This window comes from Bison bison, unplaced genomic scaffold, assembly GCF_000754665.1.
Source record: "Bison bison bison isolate TAMUID 2011002044 unplaced genomic scaffold, Bison_UMD1.0 scf7180017864491, whole genome shotgun sequence".
Lineage (NCBI taxonomy): Eukaryota > Metazoa > Chordata > Mammalia > Artiodactyla > Bovidae > Bison > Bison bison.
In genome coordinates, this window is record NW_011495050.1 from 8,556,816 (window position 1) to 8,581,624 (window position 24,809).

At 32.4% G+C, this 24,809-nt stretch overlaps 1 protein-coding gene across 1 annotated transcript in view; it reads left to right on the forward strand.

The window, feature by feature from the left end:
- Window positions 1–24,809, forward strand: part of CSMD3 (CUB and Sushi multiple domains 3) — a 1,491,512-nt gene that overhangs the window by 159,520 nt on the left and 1,307,183 nt on the right. Inside the window, exon 2 of the mRNA XM_010863441.1 lies at window positions 8,245–8,467. Coding sequence (XP_010861743.1) covers window positions 8,245–8,467 — 223 coding nt within the window. The remainder of the gene's footprint in view (window positions 1–8,244; window positions 8,468–24,809) is intronic.

Sequence of the window (24,809 nt, forward strand, 5' to 3'; positions counted from 1 at the left end):
CAGAAGACATAAAAACTCTAAAAATTCAACATTAAAAAAAACTCTAATTATCTAATTAGAATATAGACAAAAGTCATTCCTTAAACTTCATGTTAACTTAAAAAATCTTAAAATTGAAAGCTTATTTTAAAAGTTAAGCTATTCAATTTCCTTCTGATTCCCCCCAAATTAACTTTCTATACATTTAAGAGTTTATTTTTGAACTCTCAAGTCTTTTAAGTTGCTTATGTCCATCCCTATGCCAGCTTTACACTATGTTGATTGCTGTAGCTTAGCTTTGCAATATCTTTTAAATTAATAAGTGTGAGTTATCCAACTTTGGTTTTCTCTTTCAAGATTGTTTTGGGTATTCTAAGTTCTTTATATTTTAGTATGATTTTAGTATAGTTTGTCAATTTCAGTAAAAAAAAAAAAAATCCCTATTCCTCCTAGGGATTACTTTGAAAAACTGTTAAAATTAATAAATCTAGCAAAGTTATGGGATACTAAATCAACATTTAAAAGTCATTTGTATTTCTAAGTACTCACACTGAACAATCTAAAAGAGGAAAGTAAACATCAAACCACTTATAATAACATCAAAAAAGAATAAAACACTTAGGAATAAACTTAACCAAGGAAGCAAAGACATGTTTTATGAAAACACTGCAGAAAGAAAAAAAGTTTTAAAAAACACATGCAAAAATTGAAAGACATCCCATGTTCATAAATTTGAAGACAATATTGTTAAAATTTTCAGATTGCCCAAAGTGATATACAGATTCAATGCAAACCATATCAAAACTCCAATGGTATTTTTAATAGAAACAATAAAATAATCTAAAAATTCACATGGAACTACAAAGGATCCAAATAGTTAAAACAATCTTATAAAAGAAAAGTGAGGCTGTAGGCTCACATGTTCTGATTTTAAAATATATTACATAACTCTAGCAATCAAAACACTATGGTACTAGTGTAATTATAGAAACATCAACTAATGGAACAGATAGAGGACCCAGATGTAAACCAACACATATATAGTCAGCTGATCTTCAAAAAGGGTGTCAAGAATACACAATGAGGAAAGGAAGTTTCTTCAACAAATGGTGTTGGAAAAACAAGATATATGTAAGAGATTTAAATTTGATCTTTAATTTGCACTATACATAAAGATTGACTCAAAATTGATTAAATATTTAAACATAAGACCCAGACTATAGATCTCCTAGAAGAAAACTTAGGGGTAAAACTTCTTGACATTGGTTCCAACAATAATTTGTTGGATATGACATCAAAAGTACAGGCAATGAAAATAAAAATAGACAAGTGGGATATATCACAGTAAAAACTTCTATAAAACAAGAAAACAGAGTTAAAGGCAACCTATAGAATGGAAGGAAATATTTGCAAACCATATATCTGATATCCCAAATTTACAAAGAACTTATGCAGTTCAATACCTAAAAAACAATAATTTAAAAATGGGCAAAGGACTTGGATAGACATTTCTGTAAAAAAGACAAACTAATGGCCTACGGCTATATGCTGAATATCACTCATCATCAGAAAGCTGCAAATTCAAACCACAAGGTCTATTCATAGCTATAGGATGGCCATTACCAATATCTATATCTCTTTATATATGGAGAAATTGGAGGACTTGTGCACTGATGTGAGAATGCAAAGCAGTGCAGCCACAATAGAAAACAGTGTAGAAGTTCTTCACCCTTGAAAAACGTAAAAATAAAACTACCATGTGACCCAGAAATCACATGGTCATTTATTCAAAAAATTAAAATCAGGATACTAAAGAGATACTTGCATTCTCAAGTTCATTACAACACTATGCATGATATCCAAGAAGTAGAAAAAATCCATATATACATTAAAGGGTGAATGAAGAAAATGAGATACATATATATAATAGAAATCAACTTTTAAAAACAAGAAAGTGATGTCATAGGCTATACGATGATTGAACCTTGAGGATATTATGCTAAGTGACGCAAGCAAATTATAGAAGACCAAATAGTATTATGATTCCACTTATATGATATTTTCTAAAGTAGTCAAATTCAGAGAAGCAAAAAGTAGGATTTCAAGGGTTAGGGGAATGGGAAAATCAGGAGTTATTTTTCAATGGATATAGCGTTTCATTCAAGTAAGATAAAAAGTTCTAGAGAATTCTGTCTAAAATATACACTCCAAAATTGGTAAGAGGATATATTTCATATTATGTGTTGCTTACCACAGTAAAAGCTTTCCAGGTGCCTCAGTGGTAAAGAATCTGCCTGCCAATGCAGGAGACACAGGTTCAATCTCTGGGTCAGGAAGCTTCCTGGAGAAGGAAATGGTACACCATTCCAGTATTCCTGACTGGAAAATCCCATAGACACAGGAGCCTGGAGGGCTACAGCCCATGGGGTTGCAAAGAGTCAGACACAACTTAGCAACTGAACACACACACACACCACAATAAAAAGGGTAATTGCTACTATTGAATTCATTACAAGATTTTATCCCACAGATGTTATGTGTCAAAAAAGTGTGGGCTGGGCGGGAGAAATCTGATCAATATAATTGGGCACAAAAGCCCAACTACAGCAGATAAACACAAATGCAAAAAAAAAATTAAGCACAAGTATGAATGTTGTTCTAGCATGGAACTTAGCACAAAAGAAAACAGAAAAAAATTATAAAATATTCTAAAAATAGGCACTACATTATTCTGTAGTATGAAGGAAAGGTAAAATATGGACATGGAAGTAAAAAAGAAAATATCTAAAAAATCTATGTTGTTAACTAAATTCTTGTTGCTAACATGACCCAAATTATGGAAATTTTAGCTGTTTTTCCAGTATAAATTGACTAAATGGACATTAAATGTTAAGATGTGAAAAATATAACAGAAGACATTCAGAAACTGTCAAAGACTGAATTTATGGAATTTTTCAATACCAGTTTTAAAGACCAGATTGCCATAAACACGTACTGAACTATTTAGACGAAGTTTTGCTTTCACATGTTCTCATAGCAAAGTGTGCGTACCCTGATCATAGCACTTATTCTATACTAAATAAAATAATCTATATTCCCTTGCTATCTCATTTTGTAGTTTGTCATGAAAACAGGCTAAGATTATGTTCTTTTAGTAATTTTATGCTGAAAGCATTACATAAATGATGAATAGATGAACAAATATTGAAGAGAGCTCATCAAAGGGGATGGGGCTTCATGTGTACTATAAAGAGCAGCAAGGACTTGTGACTTTATGACAGCAATGAATAAGCAAAGTTGTTTAATTTAGAAATGTAAAAGTATATGAATGGCAATATGGATTACCGATAAATAACCAGAAACCTAAGCAACTGTATCCTAAAAGAGAAGTAAGAAAAGGTAAAGTAGCCATTGAAACATATGTGAAGGATACAACAAGGCAATTTATAAAAGATGAATAATAAATGAATTAAAACATAAGATATTTGATTCCAATACTACTCAGAAAAATACAAATAGAAAATAGAAAATATGCTTTTGCCTTGCAAAATTTGCCATGTGAAAAAAATCTAGTATCACTGAAATCAAAAGGGTTGGAAGTAGGAAAAACTTAATAATCTTGTGATAGCAGCAAAAATTTTTACCTTCTTGAAGATAGTTTGGCTATCCTCTAAGTTTAAAATTTAGTACTCTCATTTCTGGAATTTTATCTGCAGGATATATCACATAACCACACAAGGATATATGTTCAAAGTTGTTTTTTATACACATGAAACTACAAAGAACGAAGCCATCAAAAGAAGATATGTTAAACAAATTATAGTACAGGTATACCATATGCCATTTAACTATGTAGTCATTAAAAAAGGAAAGTACTGGACATATACATGTGAATCCAGAAAAATATCAGTGATATTTTACAAAGTTAAAAAATCCAGGAAAAATATGCTTTAGTATGACTATTTATAAAAAATATATCTAATATATAGAAATACACACATATCTGCATGAGCCAAGAAATGACCTGAAAAGATTAGCTAATAACATTGACTAACCTGTTTTGCTTTGAAAAACTATTTACTTCTAACCTTCTGTGTGTGAAAATTATCAACCTTCTGTTAGAAAAATGTACTTTATTATTAATACTGTGATGTTTAATCAAACATATATTAAAAATGAAAATAAAATGAACACAGATAAGAAACTTAAAAATAAGTGTAACTCCTAATTTGCCTAGAGAAAAAAAAAAGAAAAGCAATTGAAATGCATGAATCAGCAGGCCCTTGAAGAAGTAGTGGACAAAGCTGAGCATGTTATTTTAGGACATATGTCCTTTTTCTAAAACCATCAGGAATATGGGGCTTGAAACTATATAAAACAGCCCATAGATCAGATTGCAGCTGAAGAGATTCATGCCTGCATTTAGTTATGAAGTTCAAATTGGAAGCTCTTCAGGCAGAAAACTAATAGAAATGGGTGATAGCTAATTAACCTAAGGCTTCAAAGTAATTGCTCTGCAAGAAGCAATTTTAAAAGGGGCTTTTCTCTTTTTTTTTTTTATTTTTGAAAATCATAAAATGCTCTGTATGACTCGGGCAAATGAGTAAAAACATAAGTATACAAACGAATACTGAATTTTTGAAAATTTTTGCCTCATCCAACTTCTTGGCAAATTTTAGAAAAAGCAAAAGAATCACAAGACCTATGCCACATATCACATACTGAATAACCCATGCTCTCAACTTTGTTGTATATAAAGATAATCAGAGTATATTACTGAAGTCAATGTGGCTAGGAGGATAGGGTTATACTGATTAATCCAGTTCTGAGCCATTCACTTCACCACTAGTCAATTGAGTCAGCTACTCCAAAGCATATAGCTATTTAGTGGAGAAGTGACTCCCCTAGCAAAAGCAAGGTGGTCATATGGAATGAATGGACAACAACCCAAATTAGCCTCCATGTGCCATAATTTACAACTCTGGCTTCACATCTTTGATGAATGGTTCCTTATACTTAAAAAAAATAGTTATACCTTTATTATATGTACTCATTCCTTCTGAGAGAGAGGCATCCCTAATGTCCTGCATCTCTACACCCAGTTCCAAATACAGATACTTGTGTAGTATGGCATTCTTTCACCCCAAATTAGCTGGACATCTCTCACAGCTTCATGGTACCTAAACTTCATGTAGGATGCATAGATGTGGAAATGAAATCTGGGAATTCTGATGAGAAATGATGAGAAATTTTCATTATAATTTCTGAAACTGAGGCAGGAAAGACAGGACCAGGACCAAGGACAGTCTCCTCAGGTAAAGGCATTAGGAAGGAGAGAAATATACCTCTTTGTTTTGCACTTAATGAAGCCATAACACATGGAGGAATGACATCTAAATCAGAAACTTCTTAACATCTGAACAAGAAACTCTGACCACAAAAATGGAGGAGCACATGCAGATAAAAATGTAGCTGATGACCCTATTGGACCTTCCACGTGTGGCACTTGGAGGGGGAGATTTAAGGGAAGATGACTCTTAGATTACATGTATAGTGGTTACAGGAGACAAATGTACAAGACCAGAAGCCAATGCAACCTTGGGCAATCCAGGCAATATCTCAACCATCCCCTCAATGAGTATTCCACCCCTAATCAAAAAGACCCTCCATCCAGTCAAAGGGCTAAAATAAGATAAAAAGAGGAATCAAGAATCCTGTAGTGCATTCCTCTGTGGCAAGGATGCCTGTACTCTTCCTCTTGTAGTGTGTAACTTTTGCTTTAAGCTTAATAAACCACGTATTTGTTTTCTTTGCTCCTCAGCCACAATGTGGGGTGTTTGTGTGTTTGTGTGTGTTTATTTTTTCCTTGGTGTTTTGTGTTCCTTGTCCAAATTCTTTTGGACTAGTTAAACAAGAAACTGGACCTTTGATAAGATTTTCTGGTATCAAAACCATGGCTGCCTGGCTCTAGATCCAAGCTTTAATTTCATGTAGACTAGTCTAGGGGCTTCTCTGATAACTCAGCTCATAAAGAATCTGCCTGCAATGCAGGAAAACCCAGTTGGGAAGATTCCCTTGAGAAGTGATAGGTTACCCACTCCAGTATTAGGATTCCCTGTTGGCTCAGAAGGTAAACAATCCAATGCAATGTGGGAGACCTGGGTTGGATCCCTGGGTTGGGAAAATCCTCTGGAGGAGGCCATGGCAAACCCTCCAGTATTCTTGAGTGGAGAATCCCCATGGAGAGAGGAGCCTGGAAAGCTACAGATCATGGGGTCTCAAAGAGTCAGACATGACTGAGCAACTCTCCATAGACCAGTCTAGATAAATGTTGGGGACCATATTTTCTGATAAATCCTTGATCATTTCATTACCCAATATGACTACAGAATATCATATATTTATAAAAAACTCTTTAAGAAGCATGATATCTTTCCAGGTATTTGAACAGTTAAGCTCTCAATAAAAACATCTATTTCTGCTTTATTGACTATGCCAAAACCTTTGACTGTGTGCATCACAATAAACTGTGGAAAATTCTTCAAGAGATGGGAATACCAGACCACCTGATTTGTCTCTTGAGAAATCTGTATGCAGGTCAGGAAGCAATAGTTAGAACTGGACATGGAACAACAGACTGGTTCCAAGTAGGAAAAGGAGTACGTCAAGGCTGTATATTGTCACCCTGCTTATTTAACTTATATGCAGAGTACATCATGAGAAACGCTGGGCTGGAAGAAGCACGAGATGGAATCAAGATTGCCGGAAGAAATATCAATAACCTCAGATATGCAGATGACACCACCCTTATGGCAGAAAGTGAAGAGGAACTAAAAAGCCTCTTGATGAAGGTGAAACAGAAGAGTAAAATGTTGGCTTAAAGCTCAACATTCAGAAAACGAAGATCATGGCATCCGGTCCGATCACATGGGAAATAGATGGGGAAACAGTGGAAACAGTGTCAGACTTTATTTTTGGGAGCTCCAAAATCACTGCAGATGGTGACTGCAGCTATGAAATTAAAAGACGCTTACTCCTTGGAAGGAAAGTTATAGATAGCATATTCAAAAGCAGAGACATTACTTTGCCAACAAAGGTCCATCTAGTCAAGGCTATGGTTTTTCCAGTGGTCATGTATGGATGTGAGTGTTGGACTGTGAAAAAGGCTGAGGGCTGAAGAATTGATGCTTTTGAACTGTGGTGTTGGAGAAGACTCTTAAGAGTCCCTTGGACTGCAAGGAGAACCAACCAGTCCATTCTGAAGGAGATCAGCCCTGGGATTTCTTTGGAATGAATGATGCTAAAGCTGAAACTCACCTAATGCAAAGAGTTGACTCATGGAAAAAAATCTGATGCTGGGAGGGATTGGGGGCAGGAGGAGCAGGGAACGACAGAGGATGAGGTGGCTGGATGGCATCACTGACTTGATGGACGTGAGTCTGAGTGAACTCCAGGAGTTGGTGATGGACAGGGAGGCCTGGCGTGCTGTGATTCATGGGGTCGCAAAGAGTCGGACACGACTGAGTGACTAAACTGAACTGAAGCTCTCAATAATTTAAACTTCCCATAGAACTAGTAAGAAAGTTCTTAAGATGGCAGCAGTAAGTTGTTCAGGATTCAGTTTTTCTCAACAACCTTCGGTGTCACTCCGATATGGTTAGTTTAGGATTTTGCTCTAGTCAAACGATCAATTACATAGTTTTGTTGTTGTTGTTGTTCTGGCTTTTTTTTTCTTTTTTTTAGGTCTGAGCCATTTATACCTCTGCTAGAATCAGAGTGGGACAGATTTTTCTAAGGTGCATTGTTTACATGCTGGAGATTTGCGTACACAAAAATGTTAGCACAGTTTACTAAGACAAACTTCAGTTAATATTTCAAGACCCAAAATGCATACTAACATCATTAAATTTAAATGGTTGTGTATGAGTGTCCACAATTTGATTGGAACTACTTCTAGGATTGTGCTTGCATGTTAGATCATGTAATGTATAATGAATCAGTAGTATGGAGGATTTTATTTCATCAACTGGTTTGTAACTAAGCACAAGTTGTATGATAAATAACATGTCTTCTAGTATTTTGCTATTGGTGCTTTCCTATTTAAAAAATAGATAATTTACCTAATTCTTAAATTGTTATTTACAAAATTATTGTAGCATGGGTCTTAGAAAAAAAAAGGCTTTTTTTTTCAGAATAATATGTCTTCTAGATTGTTCTTGTTTTTATTAATAATATTAATGTCTATTTATTTGTCTTTTATTACAGGATTTATTTATACATGTGGTGGAACTTTAAAAGGACTGAATGGCACTATAGAAAGCCCTGGTTTTCCATATGGATATCCAAATGGTGCAAACTGTACGTGGGTAATAATAGCAGAAGAACGAAATAGAATACAAATTGTTTTTCAGTCATTTGCTCTAGAAGAAGAATATGACTACTTATCCTTATATGATGGACATCCTCATCCTACAAACTTTAGGACAAGGTTAGTGTATTTTGAATGGAAAAATGGATGGACATATTTAATGGGTAAAAGAAGTTTATTTTACAAAAGATGCTTAACATTTGTGGTGAAATTCAAGTATTACTCCTTTGGAAATATATCGTCTTATGAACAAATGAGCTCCATAGCCTGACTTCAGAACCCTAGTAAATTATCTCTCCAAAAAGTGAATTTAAATTGAATTGTACCCCTTTAGAGTGGTTAACGGAGAAGGCAATGGCACCCCACTCCAGTACTCTTGCCTGGAAAATCCCATGGACGGAGGAGCCTGGTAGGCTGCAGTCCATGGGGTCGCTGAGAGTCGGACACGACTGAGCGACTTCTCTTTCACTTTTCACTTTCATGCACTGGAGAAGGAAATGGCAACCCACTCCAGTGTTCTTGCCTGGAGAATCCCAGGGACGGGGGAGCCTGGTGGGCTGATGTCTATGGGGTCACACAGAGTCGGACACGACTGAAGTGACTTAGCATAGCATAGCATAGAGTGGTTAAAGATATTTTGATTTTTAAAATTCTTGCCTCATGGTTTCATTCTTTATGGGCATGACTTTTAGTAACGTGAAAGCATGTAATGCATCTTTCAGTGGTATGTGACCAATTTTAATATACAATAATATGCAAAATATTAAAAATCAATGTTTATATAACAGAATACACTAATTTTAGATAATGTGTATAGTTTATAAACTTTAAATATCTGAGAAGTAAACCCTCTTATATCACCAACTGGGACATTCATGATTCTGTCCACACAAACCAAATTATTTATTTTTAAGTTAGTTAATAAAACAGATATGAAAACTAACTGGTACCCTGACTATTTAGAAGTATTTCTTCAGTATTTCATTTTAGTATATCTAGACATAATTTATGCTGTATTGTCAAGAATTGTTTTTAAACATAAACCAATTCTAATTCAAACCAACAAATTGAAAATGTCAGATATTACATGTTTCATGTAGTCCTAGATTTTTACTAATGTGTGCATATTTTCCTTAACTATAGTGTACTGTCTTTATTGTAATTCAAAATATTCTAAGCAGATAATTTATAAGAATTAGAAACCCTTACATACTTGACTATGCTTGAGTTATGATTCTATGATTCTGTTATTTTTCCTAATAGTTGATTCTGTGTATTTGTCTTCCTGATCTACAGGAATAAGATTATCAACACTAAGTTTTTATACATTCATCGGTCTTCCATATTTTTTGCACTGATTTTTCATATCTTACATAAAAATTTGATATATATTATCTTCACTTTTACTAAGAAAACATGTAATGTATAGAGAAGATATTGGACCAGGAGATAAGGCTTGCATATTAGAGCTAACTTCGTTGTTCACTGGCTGTTTGAGCAATCCACAACAGCTATTCTTGTTTAAAATGGAAGGAGGTAAAAAAAAAATAAATAAAAAATAAAATGGAAGGAGGTAATAATAATGAAAATCTGTCCATCTCACTATATTCATTTGAATATCTCATGAGATAATGTATATGAAACTGCTTCATAAATATATAATATTTTTAGTACACATTTCAACTGTTTGCAGTCAGAATGACAGTTTAAAATGTCTGGAGTGTTTCCAAACACGTTTGTACAAAGATAATATCACTAGATTGATTACAGATTAAATTCTATTTTTCTTTCTTTCTTTTCTTTTTTTGCTCTACATTTATTTACTGAAGATTTCTAACTTAATTTCTTACTTCATTTTACACTGTTAAATTCATAATATCTATTTATTTCAAAGATATACAGTATGGCAGACACATCAACAGTGCTCTTTCATTGTCATTGCCAATATCGTTAAAAGTTCCATGTCTTTTATTAATGATGCAGTCAAGATAGTGTGTGTGCCTGCCTGCACTAGTGGCAGTGTGTGGGTGTTTGCTTTCACCTAGTGAGGCCATGAAAGAAAATGGAAGACACTTCTCAGACTATCAGGTCAGCTAAATTAATGTAAATAAAGCTAGAAGCACAAAGGTTTTGTGTATTTCCTTTACATTAGCAATGTATGCTATTATCATTGTGTAAATATGGAAAAAATAAAATTCTCCAAATGTTATCTAATAGTTTTAATCACTCCACTGATAATACTGTTTGTACAAGTATCTATCCTCTGTAGATACACTCAAAAATGAGAAAAAAAAATTTATTTTATCCCCATCCTTCTTTTTTTAAGCAACTGTCACCTCTGGGAAGTTAAATGATGCGATTCATGGGGTCGCAAAGAGTCAGACACAACTGAGCGACTGATCTGATCTGATCTGAAGATGGGGAAAATAAATTTATTGTTCTCATTCTTTCTTTCCTAATCTGTAAATGGGGAATAACAACATTAAATTTACAGAGCTTTTATGATGAATACAGTGTAATGAAAGTTCAATAAAACAAATCTTAAGCATTTATTAAGTGATTCCCCTGTACCTGACACTATATCTTGTAATTGTTACATTTAATTTCTCCCCTGTTTAAATAATGTGAAAACACCCCTATTAATATCATCATTTTACCGTTTGGAAATTGGACTTATATTACTTGCCCAAGGTTAACACTGTTAAAAGTAACCAGAGGCAGGATCATCACTGCAATGCAGATTTGTCTGAGTTCTGAGATTAAGCTTATAAATAAATTAATTAATTATAAAACAAATTATATATAAGTATGAGATATATATATATATATATATATATATATATCTCCATGGTTTGTTTATTGATTAAAGCCTATTTTTTCTTAGCAATATTAGGTAAAATTTAATGAATGAGATAAATGAAAAACAACAAAAAACAACTGAATAGTAGAACATACAAAGATATAAACAGAAAGATAAAGTATAAGTTTATTCTTGGTATGAGTTTATGAACTCAAGTACATTCTCTATAGCATTTTGGTTATTGTCAGTATATAATATATCTGTTGGTCTTTATGCTTAAAGAAATACTGTTGCTAATATTAGAGAACTGATTTTAATTAGCAAGACTTAGGGGGAAAAATCCAGTATGTATCCTACAGCTCCTTCCAGACTGTGTTTGTACACAGTCTGCTGTTTGCTTAGAAGCCTAATCTGCTCCTGGCAGTTTGATTCATTTTTGTGTCTGTTCTTTGACTCACTGTTTTCTTGCTTTTTCTTTCTCTCACATCCTCACTTAATACATGTCCTTATGGTATGCCTGCTGCTTTCTGTCTTTCAGAAATTGATACTCATATATTGTTACTTTCCATGCACTCCAATAGACTTTTGATAAACAGCTTTCTATACTTGCCTTGCCTGGAGAAACCCAGGGACCGGGAAGCCTGGTGGGCTGCTGTCTATGGGATCACACAGAGTCGGACACGACTGAAGTGACTTAGCTTGGCTTATACTTGCCTTGTAAGAACACAGAAAAGATGATCTATAGGTCTTATCATTCTTGCTTGTATAAGAGATATATTCAGTTTTGTAATCACAATTTTATTTTTTAAAACTATTTTCTAAACTCCAATTATTGATGATTCTGCTTGTTTTTATCTCATTGTTTTAAATTTTATTAAATAAAAATTGATATTGCTGGCTGAATTTGATATTTAAATAGCAATGTACCATTGGAAAATTCCTTTATAATTATATCTTTAGCTTAAAACAAATTTGGTCTAGATGTGAAAAGAACAATTGTAAGCTTTGTTTACTTTTTATTTTAATACTGTATTTTCTCAATAAGAAAGTTATGTGCTGTTGCTTAGTCACTCAGTCATGTCTGACTCTTTGTGACCCCATGGACTGTGGCCCACCAGGCTCCTCTGTCTACGCGGGTTCTCCAGGCAATAAAACTGGAGTGGTATCTCATTGTAGTTTTGATTTACATTTCTCTAATAATGAGTGACATTGAGCATCTTTTCATGTGCTTGTTAGCCATATGTATGTCTTCTTTTGAGAAATGTCTCTTTAGGTTTTTTGTCTACTTTTTGATTGGGTTGTTTGCTTTTCTGGTATTGAGTTGTATGAGCTGCTTGTATATTTTGGAAATTTATTCTTTGTCAGTTGTTTCCTTTGCTATTATTTTCTCCCATTCTGAGGGTTGTCTTTTGCCTTGTTTGTAGTTTCCTTTGCTGTGCAAAAGTTTTTAACTTTAACTAGGTCCCACTTGTTTATTTTTGTTTTTATTTCCATTACTCTAGGAGGTGGGTCATAGAAGATCTTGCTTTGATTTGTCATTGAGTATTCTGCCTTTGTTTTCCTCTAAGAGTTTAATAGTTTCTGGTCTTACATTTAGGTCTTTAATCCATTTTGAATTTATCTTTGTGTATGGCATTAGGTAGTGTTTTAATTTAATTCTTTTGCATATAGATGTCCAGTTTTCCCAGCACCACTTACTGAAGAGGCTATCTTTGCCCCATTGTATATTCTTGCCTCCTTTGTCAAAAATAAGGTACCCGTAGGTGTGCGGGTTTATCTCTGGGTTCTCTGTCTTGTTCCACTGGTCTATATTTCTGTTTTCATGCCATGTTGTTTTGATGACTGTAGCTTTGTAATTTAGTCTGAAGTCAGGAAGGTTGATTCCTCCAACTCCATTCTTCTTTCTCAAGACTGTTTCAGTTATTTGGGGTCTTGTGTTTCCATATGAATTGTGAACATTTTTGTTCTAGTTCTGTGAAAAATATCATTAGTTATTTGATAAGGATTGCATTGAATCTGTAGATTGCATTTGGTATTATAGTCATTTTCACAATATTGATTCTTCCTACCCAGGGACATGGAATCTCTCTCCATCTGTTTACGTAGTCTTTGATTTCTTTTATCAGTGTCTTATAGTTTTCTGTGGAGTGGTCAATGGAAACTTGCTGTAAGATTAGGGAACTCAAACAGGGGCTCTGTGGAAGGCTGAAGGGTCAGATGGGGAGAGAGATTGGTGGGAGGTCCAGGAGGGAGGAGATGTGGGTGTACCTATGACTGATTCTTATTGGTGTATGATAGAAAACCACAAAATTCTGTAAAGCAATTATCCTTCAATTAAAGTATTTAAAAAACAATTAAAAATAATAATACTGGAGTGGGTGGCCATGCCCTCCTCCAGGGGAATCTTCCCAACCCAGGGATCATACCCAGGTCTCCCACATTGCAGGTATATTCTTTACCATCTGAGCCACCAGGGAAGCCCAAGAAAGTTATACCAAGTTATACCAAGGTATACCAAGTTATACCAAGATGTAAAAAGAAAAAAAAAATCACTCAATCTCATGAAACAGAGACAGATATATTCATATATATAGGACCATACTATGTATATTATGTTCACATTTAATCTCCTTGCAATAATATATACATAAATTCACATGTGACTAGAATTTTTATAAGCATCAAGTTTAGTGGCTGTTTGTCTTACTATAAGCATGATTATTTAATTATTCTATTATAAAATATTTTGTTTTTTGCCTTTCATAATTAATTCATATATAAGCATTAGAATTAATTCAGACAACAGGCTCACATCACAACCCCTAGATGAAAAGAATTCTGGAAAAATAATATTTTGTTCTAACCTCAATCATGAAAAGTGGCAAAGAGAAAGCTCAGAATCAGTCACATGACAGAAGGTGTCATAGCATCAAAGTGTTTCATTCACATATTTTACTATTAATTTCAGTTTTAAGAATCTTATTTCTGTAAATAATTTGTTTGTAATTGAAACAATAGGTATGTAATTTAAGAAGAAAAAGTATATGTTGTGGCCACTACTACACACCATGACCATCACATGAGGATAACCATCTCCAGTTTTTTTAATGACAACTTTAGAAATTATTTATACTTCAGATATTTATTTGTAAATTTATTTTAAATTTTTCATGGAAGATCTATTTCTATTCTTTCACTGTGAGCCTATGTATGTCCTTAAAACTAAATGAGAAAAATTGAAAGCATATTATAATGTAAATAATAACAAAAGTAATAATGTGTTGATATAAATTCAATGAGTATCATACAGAATCTAAAATATAAAAAATTGTATTCTAGTGCTAAAGGGCATAAAGTTGGAAAATGAAGATCCACACTATATTCAATGTTAAAATGACTAAATTTTATAAAGCTCTCATTCTTTGGAATCAAAATACAGAATTATCAAAAACTCCTAAAGTATTTTGGGTTATTTGGAAAAACGATATAGTATTTTGTCAAACTATCACATAGAAATTACAAGGAAAATATTTAAGTATAAGAAAAAAGTTTAAGCTGCAAAATTAGAATGCACAATAAAAAGTAATAATTAGAATGTGGTATTGGCTGATATAAGAGTAGAAGATATTTGGAACAAATTTTATATGAATTCAGAGAAATAGGAGAAGATTATATCACACAAGATACTAATATAAATATGAGAAATATTTCCTATCATTATAATACATGAAAAAAATTTTAAAGAAAGACATAAGATATGGTTCCATGAATAAAAACATTTTCTGTGATCAAAATATATAGTGATCAAAATATATATCAAAATAAATATTTAAAGAATTATCAGAAGAAATAAAAATTTGACATTATATATACACACTCACACATATATATATACAAATAATTATGAGACACAACAGTTTGATGTGCCTAATAGAAAAAAATTTTAGAAATTAATATAAAATTTATAATATATATAGAAATATATAAAATATGAACAGTGAGTTCATAAAGAAAAAATGTTAAAAAGCTAATATACTGTAAAAAAATACAAGAATATTTCTAGTGGTTTCAAAAAATAAATGAAAAGAACTATGTAATAATTTTCAAACAGAAAATTGTCTAAGACCTGAAAAACTGCAAACACTCTCAGTGAAGATATCCTGGTATTTTCATGCCTCACTAATGGGAATATAAGTGCATATATGATTTCTGAAAGATAACAAATTATCAAAAGTATTCACTCTTAAATTTTATAAATATCTGTCTCTCAAGTTATATACAGATTTTCTTTGCTGTTTTGTTTAAAGTAGCAAAATCATGAATGTTTAATAAGCAAAGGAGTAAATGTAGCAATTAGAAAACAAGTCTTATAAGAATAATTATGGATGGGGAGCTTCCAGATGGCACCAGTGGTAAAGAATTCACCTGCCTTTGCAGGAGACATAAGAGACATGGATTTGATCCCTAGGTCAGGAGGAGGACAGAGCAACTCGCTCCTGTATTCTTGCCTGGAGAATCCCATGGACAGAGGAGACTGGCAGGCTATAGTCCATAGGGTCACAAAGAGTCGGACATGACTGAAGTGACTTAGCAAACACAAAGGTTCATGACATATTACCAGCTAGAGTAAAAAATAGATTTCAAAACAGTATATATAATAATGTAATGAGATAGCTTGTACATATATCTGTGTGTCTTTGTGTATTTGTGAACTGAAGGATTTATTACAAAATGGTAACTATGGTCATCTCATGGTAATGGAATTAAGAGGATTTATTCTTTTTATGCTAGCCCTTGATTTCTAAGACTTTTTACTTTTAATATCTAGTGACATTAGAAAAAACATATTCTGGTTTGCTTGTATCTCATCTGAGTTTCAAGAATATTTCCCACTGTATATCACTTAATGATTTAGTATGAATTGTAAACTGGAAGAGATGAATATTAATATAAAAATGAACATTGACTAATTTCATGCTCAATAAGTTAGACTTTCAAATGAATCAGAACCATAAAATGAAACTTCATATTTGAACTTTTCAAATTTACAATCTGTTATCATACTAAAATAATAATGAAAAAACAATTGTGAAGAAAAAAAGTACTTTTTAAAGTTAAAAACTAGACAGAAAATTATTATAAATTTAAAATTATATAATTTATATAGTAAATTATTATAAAGTTAAAATTAGACAGTGTGTATATCAAAATTAATCTTTTTCTAAACAATTCTTTTATTGTCCAGATAATAGCCCTATATCAAGAGAAGCAAACTGAAAATGTACATATATATAGCATATATATATATATGTGTGTGTGTGTATGTGTGTGTGTGTACATCTTGTTCTTGATGTCGACTAAAGGAGAAAACATTGAATATTTTGAATTGTTTAGATTAATAAATGCTATTAAAGGTCAGACTTTAAAGTTGAGGCACACATTTTCCACAGCTCAATATACAGATCTTCAGTGGTAAAATTAAGTAAAATTTGACAAAATATACTCATTAACCCACACTCTTATGAATATATAAACATTTTCATAACCCCAGAAAATTTTATAGTTTTCCCTTCCAGTCAATGTCTATCTTCACAAGCAACTACTCTACTAATTTGTTTCATCAAGACTTACTTTTGCCCTTTCTAAATATTCGTATACATTAAATGTTATAATATGTATTGCTTTCTTTTTTGATCTTTTTCACTCAGCATGATGTTTTTGAGATTCATCCACATTGTGCCAACAGCTTGTTCCATTTTATTGTTGAGCAACATTTTATGAATTGTTCATTGTCTGTGTAAAAATACAATGAACATTCATACACAAGTTTTCATATAGATACATTTTCATTTGTCTTAGGTAAATATCTAATAAGGAAATTGTTTGGTTACTGGGTTAATATATTTTTAACTTCATTTTAAACACTTGTAATCAGCTTTCCAATTTTTACTACACCATGAACATATGGAAGTTCAGATTGTTCCACATCTTCAACAACATTTGAGATCAGCCTTGTGTTTTTATTTTTCATCTCTGTTATAACTACTGAATATTTTCTTATGTGTTTCCTGATCATTTATTGATATATCTTATAAAAAGTTTCCTGTTTTTAACTAGGTGCTTCATTTGTCTTTGGAGAAGGCAATGGCATCCTACTCCAGTGCTTTGCCTGGAGAATCCCATGGATGGAGGAGCCTGACAGGCTGCATTCCATGGGGTCTCTAGGAGTCAGACACACTGAGCGACTTCACTTTCACTTTTCACTTGATGCATTGGAGAAGGAAATGGCAGCCCACTCGGGTGTTCTTGCCTGGACAATCCCAGGGACGGGACAGCCTGGTGGCTGCCGTCTGTGGGGTCACACAGAGTTGGACACGACTGAAGTGACTTAGCAGTCATTTGTCTTTATAATTGTAATTTGTATACTTATACAATCTTTTTACCATTTTTTACAAATATATACATTACAAATTTTTTTTCAGCCTATGATTACTTTTTCATTTTCTTTCACTTTCTTTAGTTTAAATTTTGACAAAGTTCAATTTAAATAATCTTTATATATTTTAGTGCTTTCTAAGTAGTCTGACAAATATTTGCTTATCCAAAGATGGAAAGATATTCTTCTGCATTTTTTTCTGAAGCTTCAAAATTATAGACTTGGTATTTAGGTCAGTGATCAATCTCAACCAATTCAAAAGCATGGAGAAGTCTAGGTTCATTTCTAGTCTATGTGGCTATTATAATAAACAAGAATGAGCATGGCTTATGTTTCAAAGAATCTTCGAAATGACAACCAAATAAATCATGTGTCTTATCTGGCTGCTTCTGAGTACAGTTAAGATTAAGCATATTTTAAGTAGTTTTTAAAACATGACTGCTTGATTAAATAGATTTTGCTAGAGAAATTCCTGTCACATTCTTCTCCCTATCTCTATGATAAGAAGAGATACCTCTTTACTTTTTTACTACTTAGTGTGATTATCTATAATCAATTTATCCTTTTGTGCATAGATGCAAGATACACTTCATTCTTGTTAAATTCTCTGAACTTCATTTATCTCCTTATTGTTATTGAATATCAAAGATTTACCCAGCATTTTTCCTCAGTATACTGAGGGATAGTTACAAAAGATGTAATACTTTGTCACTATTTATTGTTTATTTTATAGATTTGGTGCGTTCCTGACATAACCATAGAATTCACAAGCCTAAAAAAAAAAAAAAAAAGAATTCACAAGCCTAAAGGACATAATCAAGGAATAGTAATTAGAATGAATAAACAAAAATCTATAGCTAGAATTCCCACTTGTGTAATTGGTAGACTTCCTCCTTCCTAAAATGCTGTCAGTGTCCCCATAAATGTCACTATAGTTCTCTTTTTACTATAGTGGACACTGATTAATCTTTTCTCTTTTCTTTTTCTTCTCTTCTTTGCTTCCTGAATTTCTCATGTAACCTTTTAATATTCATGTTAATATCTCTTCATCCTAATCGCTGCTCCTCTCAGTGCAACACAGTGATCTGTATCCTTTCTTGTAGGTATACTGTTGAGGGAGAGAATAACTTTCTCACAAAAATTATCAGAAAGTGGTTAAATGACTTGCTAGACCATAAAAACAAATGGCCATAGAGTATACTCTATGGCAGTGCACTCCACTGATTTAACTGTACTCCCAAGTCCCTGTCTCCAGAAAGATTTGAATGAGAGTAGTACAACCCAATCCATTTTGTTGTCTGAAGATTTCCACCTTCAGAGTTAGAACCAGTCCTTGTATCATGATTATCTCTCTTGTATAATACAATGTCTATGAAATGCAGATATTTTACTGCCTGACTTACTGGAATAGAGTACATGTTTGTGTGTGTGTGTGAGTGTGGTAATTACATATGTGATATTAACAACTGTATACTCAATAAATAAAGAGAAATAATAACATATTTTCCTCATTTATCTATTATATTAATGAGATCCAAATGACATTTATTTTGCTTACTGTTAATCCAGCTATGATCTTAGTAATTGTCTTGTATAGAAAATACAGATTACAAAAAAAAAAGAAAGAAAGAAAATACAGATTACATAAAACACAGAAATTGAGGATAGAAATGTAGAAATGGGTTTTTCTATGAACAAGCTTGAAACATTTGCTATATTGTGGCTAGTATTCTCCTCCCCCAAATTTTAATTTACTTAAGATATATTGCATTGCCATAGGACATACAAGTAATTTTTTTTAATGGCAATTAAAATTTTGATGCACCATAGGCAGTTAATGATTCTTCTCTTTAGATATCATTCTTTACTTTGGAACATTCAAATTAATGATTGGAGAGATCTCAAGGACAGACAGGGTTTCTAGAACTTTTTGTCAACATAAAAGACTCTTTCAAATCTGAGTAAGGCAAGGATTCAAGAGTATACACAATCATTTGTTGTTTATACTAGGCACATTGCCAAAAATAATTGAGGTGGCTTTTATTAAAGAAACAGACTAAATTAAACTATTAAAAGATGGATTAAAACATAAAAGATGCCACCATCAAGTTTAACTATGTTCATTGGATTATATTTATTCAATCGTTTATAGCAAATTTATGAAAGGTTTACTTCCATTAGCCTGTTTTCAGTTAAATAGCACAGATATGTCATTAACTAACAGTATTTCTTATGCAAGTGTCTCATTCTTCACAAACATTCATTTTTCATCTGTAAATGGCATATCAAAAGTCCTGTTTCTCTCCCAGAGAGCGACTCAATGTTATAATAAATTTGTTAATAACTAAAATTTTCATTTAGCAATACAAAATCTTGAATAAAAATTTTAGATTAGGCATCCAGATTAAATCTTTTTGAATTATTTAAGATTTTTTAATATATGTCTTCTAAAGGAATCTATGGGTATTACAAATTAACATTTTCTGAATATGCAGGTTATATCAGGCTATTTATATGCAACTGTTATAACATCATTTCAGATATTCTTCCTAGTACTTCTACTCTACAGATGAGGAAAAGTTCAGAAATACCAATAACATTAACAAGATAAAAAAAATAGGTTTCTAAGAGATTGAAGTTTGAATAGGTTAAAGCATAGCTCATTGGTTACATTTATTTTTATTTTTCAATTATACCATTTTTGAATGATGGACTAGAAGATTTACTTTATTTGCTTTTAAAAGAAGATTTAGTTTAAATTAGATAACTATACAATCAGGTAAGTTTGCTAACCATTTATTTTATTATTTTTTTTATTAAATCTAACTTAAAAGGTCAAGAGCATTAAAGGGTATAAGGAAAGGACCCATATTTGTATCAGGATCCACTTTTTTTAAAATTACCCTTTTGCTATTATGACATAACATACATCCAAAGCATATTTGTGTCATAAAATGATTGTATCAAAGACGAGTAATCTTTCATAGACGTTTAAATTTGATGATCTTAATATATCTCGAAGACATTGAGCCTTCACAGAAAAATAATTAAATTTATCAAATGAAAAATACATATAATTAAGTGCATGGTTATCACTTTTTAGAAGACATTTTTATTCTATCTATAAATGGTACTTTAAAAAAATCACTACTTAACTATATATAAATTCAAAAGTGGTATTTAACAAATCTTTAACTTACATTGATTTTATAAATATTATAATAGTAATTTGGGCCAAAGTTTGGAAAGAAAAATAAACTTGATTTAAAGGATTCAAGAAATATAATTATTTTCTAAATAATCTTCCTCACTAAATGCATATTAAAGACACTAATATTAGAAAATGTCAGTGACCATAAATTTGTATAAATGCATATATGAAATGTAAGGACTTTACAAAAATCAATGGAAAGATCTGAGAATAAAATTGTATCTTCAACTTCCATATATTAAAAATAGTGTACATATATAATATTTCTTTACAAATTTTCTTCTTTGAGGTATTTACAGTTCAAAAATAAAATTTCAGGAGATTGCCATGTATGTTACACTTCTCTTGGTGGATAGAAGGGCTAAAATATGTATATAATATGAAACCTTGCCATGAAAGCTACCAATATGTTTGCAGTATGTTTTCTTCACCTACATGAACCAATCTGAGCAACCTCATTTCATTCATTTTTAAATTATAATTTATAATTACAAAAATAAAATATTTTGGGGTGAGATGTGATCATTGGAAAAGCCTCAACTGAAAAGAAAATTAATATTAATCAACCCATTGCCACACCATATCTATTGTTATACTGATACTGTTTGATGTGTCAGTTTGAATTTACATATGAATTTCCTATATTCATCGTATGCTTTTTAAAAATATATTTACATATACAAATATGTAACTCTAAAACATACAGATTATGAAGCATTATATTAGCATTAACACCAATAAGCCTACAACTTGACAAAGACCATCAAAATATTTCTTTATTTCTTATCCGTCCCTGGCCTTAGTCTGATTTCTCACCAGGAACAGGCATTTTCATATTATGGCCATTATTTTCTCAAATTTTTACAGAAAAATGATTTAATTATGCATGCATGTATCCCTAAACAACAGAAAGTTTAATTTTTCTTATTTGCAAGTTTTGTAAAATATATATCATACTGTTATAGCTTTCTGAGACTCGTTTTTTGACTCCACATAATGTTTCTAAGAAACATCTAGATTTTAAGAGTCATCCATGTTTTGGTCCCTTGCTTTAGTTTATCCATTTTCACTCATCTTTATTCAATCTTATGCATATATTACACTTCACTTAGGAATATAATGCACTATATTGGTTTATTTTCTAAAAGATAGTTTATATTGCCTTCAGTTTTGCAATTACAAATAATACGACTATGATAAACTTGTATATATTTTCTAGTACAGAGTGTGAGAGATCCTCTCAGATCCCAGAGAAGAAGGGCTAGTTCAGTGTATACAGAAGATGCAATTGTTTAAATTTACTCACATTCCCATAATGCAAATTGTTTTCCCAAGTGTTCATGCTACTCTACAATATCACTGATAATATATAATGATAAATTATAATTGACAATGTCTTCATATTAGACATAGTCAACATGATGTTTTTCAGGGATTTTAATTTTTGATAATTTATTGGGTATAAAATGTTGTCTCATGGTTTGAATTTGTGTTTTTCTGATTGAAATAAACCTTTCTTTAGTATTATGTGCCACTCCTGAGGGTTTGGATTTAAGGTAGGAAGAAAAAGACATGAGTCAAGGAAAATTCTAGATTTTATTGTCATAGAAACCTGAAGAAAAAAATCTAGTTATATTTTTCTGGATGAAGAAGATAGACAATGATCATGTTGGGGTGGAGGTGGAAATAGGACTTTGATTTGATCATTTTAATTTCTAGGTCTATTAGGCACACTACTTTCTCCCTTTCGTTAGGCACACAAGTAGCAATGTCAAATGAGTATTTAGATACGCAATCATGGAGTTAATGGGAGAAGGAAGCAATGTGAAAGCAAAGTGTTGGACAAGAATGTGTTGGGAAACAGTGAGAAAAAAATCTGAGGACTGAGGTATGACATTCCAGGTATAAAGTACATGTAAGTCAGGAAAAAGCAACAGAAGAGGATTAAAAGACAGAGGCCAGGGAAGTTAGAGGAGATCAAGTGAGTGGTATCTTGGGAGCAAAGAAAGTAGAAGGAGGAACAATGAGCATCTATGACACATGCTGATGTCAAGCCTTCCTCAAGTTCAATGAGAGTCAGGAATTGCCCATTGGATTTAATGACATACAGGTCATTTAAAAGTCAAAAAAGTTACTTTTTTCAGCATCATTGAGGGCAAAAATCAGATTGAACTGGATTGGATCAGGAGAGAATGGGAAGAAACAAAATGGAAACAATTATAGACCAATGTGTATACAATGAAATTTTAATGTAGAATTTACAAAAATAAAATATTGTCCAGAGGGAAATGTGGAAATAACAGAATTCATTTTAATTTTATATATATACTTTTCAATCTATATTTATCTTATGGGAGATATTCATGTTCACATTTCAGGATAATAGGAATAATTCCATAAAGAAGAAATTTTAATGATGAAGAAGAAATAAAAACAGTTGCTAGAATATGTTCATAAATGAGAGGAGATAGTGTCCAGTGCACAGGTGAGGGAGCAGACTCAAGGAGGATAAGAAATTCATTCACAAGAACATACTCTCTTAGGCATTACACTACATGATCACACCTCATATGGATGTTCAGAAGTATGTCTTTTTTGTGGCCTTAAGAGCTTGCCGCTGGTTCAAGTCTGTGTTAAGGCTCAAAGTTGCTTTTAATCCTGGCTTGTGATGACTTGGCAATATAATTACCACAATAATTTCGTAAGACTGTGGTCTTTGAGTTTTATCTGTCACCAATTATACTCAAAGCTTTGACTTTTATTTTCTAAACATGATTCTAAATTAGGATTGATTGATTTTGCCTCATTGCCCTTTTTTGGTCTCTCTCATAAATTCTTGGTGGCTATCATGAAACCAAATGAAACATGAGAGTTCTGTGTAAAGATGGTACCCTTAATCTCACTATTATTTAAAATTTTTGAGGCCCTTGCTCTTTAATCCTTTTTCAATCTTTTTAATATTGATATTGTATCCAGAAGTTGGCTGTTTCAGTTATAGGATGTTGTTATCTCTAAACTCTCTTGCCTTTGATCTCTGCTTGAAAACCAGCCAAATATAGCTCAAACCCTTTTTTACAATATAAATGTATATTGTAATATATTTGTAAAGGCAAATCATTTATAATGCATTTCTAAAGGAAGGCAATTTTGCACAGCACTTTCTGGCTTTTTAAGCCACTTTCTGTAGAATGAAAAGCTGAATAAGCTCATGATAAGCCCTCAAAGTCAAATACTTTACCAAAATCTGTGCCACAGCCTAAAATAGATGTTTATATTTCTAGCATGTGATGTCTATTTCCTCAAAACCCATTGCCGGCTGCTAAGCAAATTGTACCTATTTTACACTTTTATTGTGGCAATGTAACACGTAAATAGCTATTCCACAGATATTTTACAAATAAGCAGATGAGTAGCCAAAAAAGGGTAGAAAATTATTCTAGTTTTAACACAATGTTAGTTATAAAAATGACTATACGATAACCTAGTTTAAAAATAGCAAGATGTCACCAGAAAGTCATATGAATTTTTTTCCAGATGATAGTCTTTTCTAGTTCAGATAGACTGCTGTTCTTCAGTCACTAAGTCATGTCCAACTCTTTGTGATGCCATGGACTGCAGCACGCCAGGTTCCTCAGTCCTCCACCATTTCCTGGAGTTTGCTCAAATTCATGCCCATTGAGTGGGTGATACTATCTAACCATCTAGTTATCTGCCTCCCCTTTCTCCTTTTGCCTTCAATCTTTTCCAGAATCAGGGTCTTTTCCAATGAGTCAGCCCTTTGCATCAGGTAGCCAAAGTACTGGAGATTTAGCACCAGTCTTTCCAAAGAATATTCAGATTTGATTTCCTTTAGGATTGACTGGTCTGATCTCCCTGTAATCCAAGGGACTCTCAAGGGTCTTCTCCAACACCACAATTAGAAATATCAATTATTCAGCACTCAGCCTTCTCTATGGTCCAACTCTCACATTTGTACCTGATTACCAGATAAAAGGGGCTTCCCTGGTGGCTCAGA